General features: G+C 48.2%; 1 protein-coding gene across 1 annotated transcript; it reads right to left on the bottom strand.

The window, feature by feature from the left end:
- Positions 1-1491: 1491 nt before the first annotated feature.
- On the bottom strand, positions 1492-6824 carry NUDT13 (nudix (nucleoside diphosphate linked moiety X)-type motif 13). The gene is made up of 8 exons (XM_010160149.1): positions 6742-6824; positions 5742-5881; positions 5006-5113; positions 4551-4657; positions 3543-3668; positions 3209-3320; positions 2416-2570; positions 1492-1686 (listed from the first exon to the last, which is right to left on the bottom strand). Exons 1-8 carry the CDS (start codon positions 6822-6824, stop codon positions 1492-1494), a joined length of 1026 nt encoding a protein of 341 aa, XP_010158451.1.
- Between the last annotated feature and the right edge of the window lie 502 nt (positions 6825-7326).

Genomic DNA, 7326 nt, shown 5'->3' with positions numbered 1-7326 from the left:
GGTGTGTGGGCTCCTGTGTGTCTGGCGGGGCTGGAGGGGGGGAAGCAATGCCCTTGGCTGTACCAGTGTGTGTTCTTAGCAGGGTGACTGACAGATGGAGAGCACAAACGTGAAAGACATGCTCCGACACATGGGTTTTATTGACCGAGAGTGAGTGAGGGTGGGAAAGGTGTTTGCACATGCCACCATGGCCTGAAAGAATCCCCTCCCAACCTTCTAAAGTAAAATTAACCTGAAGAAACAAAGCATGTCTCAGTGGTGTGACAACGTGCCTGTTCTACTTACTGCTCAGGTGTCACACTCCAGATTTTTACCACAGCTGAAAAGGCCTTTCAGCAGCAAATAATCTTAATGGTGGCAGTCAAGGATACATTCCTGACCCTCCTTGGAGTACCTGTACTGATGGCTTTGCAGTCCTGGCATGTGAACTCTGACCAAGCAGGCAGAAAGGACTGTCAGCCTGAAGATCAAACATCCCTCCTTCTCTTTCACTAAACTTTCCTCACCCAGAATCTCTCTGTTGCTTTCCCTCAAGTGATACCAATTCAGCAGTATCAGACCAGCTCCCCAAGCAAGCCTCAGGCTTTTGGCCCCGGGTAAGCAGCATTGTGCCTTTAGAGATTTGTCTCTGTTGACAGTGCACTCCCCTCTTGCATTATCTGGCTTTCCTGCATTACTCACAGTTCCTCTCACCTTTGCATTACCTGGGTTTCCTCTCACCTTTGCATTACCTGGGTTTCCTCTCACCTTTGCATTACCTGGGTTCTTCTCATATGCTTAGATGTAGGTTTTGCTCTTCCGCGCTCTACCACCAGATAGCTCTGTTCTCTCTTCTGTGGGATGGAAGTAACACTGCCTTACTGGTGGGGAAAACTGCCTCTAGAGATGTTTTTTGTTGCTCAGATATATCAGCAAAGTCATAGCTCAATGTTGGCAAAAAAAGAAAAAAACATGTTTTATATGAAACTAGACGGTTGAGTGGGAAGGGAAACACAAGAAGGGGAGAGCATGCAGGCAGTGGCTTTTCTTCTGGTCTTTGGATAGTTCTCCCAGATCCATATAAACATGAACGCTGAAAGGTGCTGCTGTCCTTTTTTTTTTTTTTTTTTCCTGGAAAAATGGTGCATTCGATATCCATCCAAGATAGATAAAATGGAGGAAAATGGGACACAGGTGCAAGTGTCTTACCGTTCTCTTGCTTGCTGGGCACCAGCAGCAGCTGGTCACAATAACTTTGATGCTCTGAGACTAAGAATTTTATTGTACGTTTACTGCAAGTCATGGGATCTCAAAGGTGATCCAGCGTACATGGAATTGTTCGAGGATGATCAGTTTAGAAACGGCTTTGTAGGTCTCTGTATCTGAGTGTAAGACTGCCACCAGGCTGGTGCTATCCTCGCTGTAACACAGACTTTGCCTTCAGTAACTTTGGAAGCTTTTGTCTCGAACTTTTGTTGTTCTGGTAGAATCAGAGACTTCAGGAAGTCATGCCTAAGCCAGCCAGGAAGTCTGGCACTTAACCCACTCACAAATCAGCTGGTGAGCAATGGCTTGTTTGGGAGGGAACCAGGGTAAAAAACTACCATCCTCTTGCTTTGAAGATCTGGGCTCTCGCTTCAGACCCTCCACAATTTCCTCCAGACCAAACCAGCGGGCTTCCTCTAGTTCCAGGCTGTTCATTCTGATCTGGAAAGAATTCAGAAAGTACCAATTCCTTAAATCACATTTAAACGTGGGCAGCATTGTTCTTGCTTGTTCTTGATCCCACAAAGATCCCGCGCTAGAACGCCCAGAGTGCTTTATCCACGCCTGAATGAAGCACTGGTGCCAATACAGGAAAGGACATTACTGCCCACCAGTGCTTTGTTGTCTTGGTTTTCTTAGGGAAGTGACGGATCAGGTAGCCCTATTCCATCATGGTACTGGCCTGCAAAGTACCAGTGGCTGACCACAGCAATTAATAGGGACGAATCTGCATGTTCTATGACAGCCCTGGAAGCATTCAAGGCCAGGCTGGATGAGGCTTGGAGCAACCTGGTCTAGTGGAAGGTGTCCCTGCCCATGGCAGGGGGGTTGGAACTGGATGGTCTTTAAGGTCCCTTCCAACCCAAACCATTCTAGGATTCTGAACATGATACTAATACTAGAGAGTACCTCCTCTGCAAAGTCCAGAGGAAAAACATCAGGGTGTTTGGCCATGGGCTTGTATTTATATAGTGGTCTGTGCAAAATCTGGCACATTGCAACAGAAGATAACGATGATTTTGAAATTTGTTCGTCACTGTAGAGAAAACCAATGGAAAACAACATCTGGAGAGGATCTGATGCTCTCCAAACTATGGTCTGTGAACCGAAAGAGATTTTACCATGTAAGGCCGGCAGTGAAATGCCTCAGGGGAAGCGGAGCCTGCTCACCTCGGCCTGCTGCGCTCTCACCAACACGTGACAAGCTATCATTAAGCAGCTGCTGGGGAAGGGCCAGTGCTGAGAAGCTGAGTACCAGAGTGACTCCACCTCCAGGCCCACCTCTTCTGCCACCTCTCGCCGCACTGTCTCCTCCACGTTTTCACCTAGAAGCAACCACCGTTAGGTGAGGGTGGCCTGGCCTCAGGGCAGCAAACCGGGGCAAGGAAAATCTAGGCACACTTATTTCTGAGGTGTTCCAGCCCCGACCGCTCACGCAGGAGTTCCGACTGTGCTGACCTGGAAACACTTGTCAGCAGGATGCTCAATTAAATTCATCAACAGTGCTTACGTCTGTTAAACAGAAGCATCAGAGACAGTTTTGGCTTTGTCTGTATACAGCTGGTGGACAGAACAATGCTGCCTCTCCATAATTTCCCTTTTTAAGCCATTTTTCCTCCTGTAACAAGAGGGCTGTAGTTCTTTTAAGCTAGACTGCACTAGACACAAAATGGGCTAAAAAAGTATGTGGGGTTCTAACCTGGGGGGTCTTACACCTGTATTTACTATCAGGGACTACAGCAACGGATACATGCCCATAATTCCCATTCCCTTCAGGTACATACAGCTGTTTTGAATTCTGTCTGAGTGGCAACACCGATCTATTCAGAGCCGTTATGTTTTTCCCTGATGTCACCTATGTTCCCACCCTCCTCCGTGAACCGGCGCTTGCTTGATGTCCCACGGTTCTGCCCCCAAGCCCTGCATGTCCGAGGCCACCGTGCTGGATCAGAGACCTCCTTACCCACATCACAGAAGCCTGACAGAGCAGTGAACATCCCCTGGGGAAATGAGGGCTGGCGTGCGAGGAGGCACCGGGTCCCATCAGACACCAGGGTGATCACCACTGGAGACATCTAGCAAATGCATCCAAAAGGAAAACAAGGAGTTCAGACCAAATGAGTAAGTGCAAATTGTTGCTTTTCCTAGCAGGCTGGGGGTTGCTGGATGGACACTGAAGTACCCAGCCCCATGCAAAGCCCTCCTGCTGCCTTTTACTCCCCTCCATGCGACCCAGCAGCATGGGCTTGTCACCACAGGGACCCTGTGTCCCTTCCCTTTGCTGTCCAGGTGCTCACCTGTGGGTAGTAAGTTATTCCGCTGGCATGGCAGACACGCTTGCTGCCCGCTACGTTCTTCTGAGTGGGCTGCCCAGTTTTGCTACAGTACTGGTGGGAATCGTGCCACCGGAGAAGGGACTGGGCCTGCAAACACCAAGAGAGAAACACAAATCTTATCGGTATCTGGGGCAAAGAGATGAGCAGTCTGAGGGATGCTTTGCTGTCTTCTCCCCAGCGTGCGGTCATGTGGATAAACTTGGATTATGTCTGGAAGCCTTAGGAGGGTAAATTAAGTACAGGCGCTGCTTTGAAAACCAGCAGATTCTGCAGTGGTGTTTCGTGCTTCTTGCTTTAGCACCCAAATTCGAGCATGTTCAGGGGAGGTGGGGAAGAGTTGTTCTTTATTGGGATATAATGGGAAATGAACTATTCAAAGGAGTCTCCAACCCTAAATACCTTCTTGAAAAATAACCCAAGCACCACAAACATTAGAGAGCAGGAAAAGAAACATGAGCTGTTTCTACTTATGGGTCAAGACAGCTGTTTTTCACACACAGGTCTTTTCTTAGGACTTCCAAACATATGGCACCTGCAGAGTGACAGCTTATAAGTGAGTAGCTTTAAAAGAACAGCAATGAGAGAAGATCTACAAGTTCGTTCATGAAGTTCAGTTTGCCTAGAAGATTACAGAAGACTGGTGCCTGGTAGTTGTTAATCTGAGGACAAACTGGGCCTGCTGTGACTTCTGATAAGACCGGTGTGGTTCACACCAGACATAGAGCAGGTTGATGCTAAACGACTAATGGGTGCTGTCATTTTCAATCCACTTGTCTGTTTCTGTTGCAGCTTGCTTTTGGGATCACAAAACTGGGAAAACTGCCGTAATTTATAGTGTGTTTGTACCCAGGTCACTGAAAGTGTACACTAGGTACGTCCACAATACGTAGTAAATCATAGAACAATGTGGGAGAGAAGGAGAAGGGGTAGAAATTGCAGCTTCTCAAACAAAAAAACCCTGTACAGTACCGAAGCCAGCAAAGGAGAATCCTTCTCATCCACTACGAAGAGAGCTTTTCGTAAGTCCGTAAATGATCCCTCAAGTTCCGACTCAATGACCGATTTCTCCAAGGGCCCTGTTTAAAAAAACAACAGCAACAAAAAAATCTTTGATCTCATAAATTGCAGTTATTATCCCAACTTTACGCCCTTCATTGTTCCGGTATACAATTTCTGGAAGTTCCCGTGGAAGTGACATCACACCAGTGGTTATATTCCCAAATGTTAAGTGACCTGCCAACAGCCCACCTTTACTAACACAGGCTCTGACCCACCACGCGCACGGCAGCTCCCACAGAGACTCAACCGAGTCCCTTTGGCAGCCAGCGTTCCCCCAGCAAGGACGGGGGGTGCTGCCTAGGCACATCTTCATCTTGGCGCATCAAACGCGACACTGACGCGGATGGAAGAGGAGTCATCCCAACCTAAATCCAGGGCAAAGCGTGGTACGTGCTCGTCTGAACAACCGATCAGCACCGACTTCTCTATCCACTGCTCAGTCTCTTTGAATTTCTCCAGGGTCCTTTTCATCTCTAAACAGCCGGGAAAAGGGGAAGAAAAAGCGGTGAGGAAAGCAAATTCATACAACCGTGATGCTCTCTCTGGATCTTCAAGGCACATGCAATCTTGGCTCAAGGCAGGGCACTCAAGTGAGAGAGGGGACTGGACAAGCAGTCCCATCTGGATGGATAGCAAGGGTCTGGCTTTCCTCCTGGCTGTTGGGAGCTTAGACCATGTCAAGGTAAAGATGCAAATGTTTTAACCCCTGGGGAGCAGCTGTCCGTTCTGTTTCTGTCCTACACCAGCCATTACCTCTTTCTCTTCCTGCGTTACGCCAAATAACCTGTGTTAGGTTTAGACCTTGCCTGTTTTCCTGCCAGCCCTTTCTCTTCAAAAGGCACGGTCCCAAACATTTCAAGCAATCATCTCAAGACACATCAGGTGTATGTTGATACTGTGTGTGCGTGAAGCGCTTGTGTCCGCATGCCACGGTTTAAATAGTCTTTGGTTGTTAGCAAAGAGCATGCTGCACAGGGCAGGATGTTCCTGCACAGCTTCATCGATTTTCAGCCTCCGTGTAAGGGGTTTCCTATTGCAAATGACTCCGTATCATTGCAGCTGTGTGACCCTGGAGCTGTTGCTTTCCGGTCACCTGCTTACCTGCTGCACCGAGCTGTGGTACCAAATATTTCTTCCCAACTTTCTGCAGGAAGGGGGAGAGATTGTGAAAGAGATAGAAGGTTCCTGAGGTCTGGGCTTGTCTACAAAGGTTATCTTCTTCCTTTAGCTCATTTAAGTATCTGCAGTGAGAAGAGAATTGGGAAGATGAATTCAAGATCACATGGAGATTACCCGTGTTCCGCTTATTTGGACGCACTGATTTTGGGGCCTGAACGGACAGTACAGATTTTATGTATCCCACATGCTTCTGGAGGTTTTGACAGCCGAGTCTACTCTTTGGTGGGCTGTAGCCTCTAGCGAAGGTGCCGTGTGGCAGAAAATACTGCAATTCTTACTACCACACAGGCAGCCTCAAGTCTTGGACATTGAGAAGATCAGTAACCCAGTCTCTTAATCCAAGAGGTCTGGCTTTGTAGCCACGACCATTTGTGTGCAGGGAAACCTTGATCTTCCCTTTTATCCCCCCAGCCTGGATGGCTCCAAGACCTGTTTGGCAAGGCTACTGAGCACTTCAGATGTTGAACAGACGTCCCATCGGGCCGCAGGCCTTACTGCAGGGTACGTTCTGCCTGTCACACTGACAGGGGTAAAGGCCAAGCTGAACTCTGAGGGCCCAGCTGGCCAGGGCCTGAATGAGGAAAAGCAATCACTGGAAAAGGAGTGTCAGGACATGCTTTTCAGACTGAAGTAGTATTTAAAACGAGGCGAGCAGCATCGCTTCAAGCCTGCCTTGTATTTTAAAAGATCTTTAGCTAGGGCAGCAAGCATAGGCATTCATTAACGGAGCTTCAGCCTGAGAGAACCAGTTCTTATCAGCGGTGAAGGGAGTGGAGAGATTGTGACTGTTACCATTTACAGAGCTCACAACAGTTAAAAGATTAACCCCTGGGTTAGATTTAGGTTGGGCTGCTTGTGACAGTGGACACGGGAGCCAAACTCCGCTCTTCTCGCTGTACACAAGAACCAGAGGAGAACTTACCTCATTTTTCTAACATAGGTAGAGTGTGACCTGCAGAAGAGAGAGGAGGCTCTTCTATACACTGCCTGGTAAATCGCAGCCATAACCACCACCTACAGGAAGCTGTCTCTGCCTAAAAAGAGAAGCGTAGAATATAAGGCAGTGCCCCCACAAAGTTTGATTTCAAAGGTACAATAACCTACTGCTGCCGAAATCTCCCTCTCCCAGGGTCTGCAGAATGCTGGCATCTGCTTTCTAAAATGCTCGCTTTGGTCATAGTCTCTACTCACACACCAAACCCAGTTGAAGGCAATTTTTAAGACTCTTTAAAGATACCCCAGTTTGTGTCCATCTGTGGGTGTGCCCAGGCCTCGCAGAAGTTGCTGTGAGACTGGATCAAATGTTCCTCTCCTAAACTCCTGTATCCCTGGGGAAAAGAGCAGAGAAGGTGGCTGCTTTCTTGTTTGTTTCCCGCACAGTTGTAATGGCCTCCAGCCAAGTGAACATCCTACTGCAGCACACTGGATCTGTGGGAAAGGCACTGACGCCAGAAGAGAATGAAAGACAAAATATCAGCTGCGGAAGAGAATTCCCCGAGTTAGACGA

Source organism: Eurypyga helias, unplaced genomic scaffold (genome assembly GCF_000690775.1).
Source record: "Eurypyga helias isolate BGI_N326 unplaced genomic scaffold, ASM69077v1 scaffold7271, whole genome shotgun sequence".
NCBI classification, from domain to species: Eukaryota; Metazoa; Chordata; class Aves; order Eurypygiformes; family Eurypygidae; genus Eurypyga; species Eurypyga helias.
The sequence above is the reverse complement of the archived record's forward strand: the minus strand, read 5'-3'. Positions and strand labels throughout refer to the sequence as shown.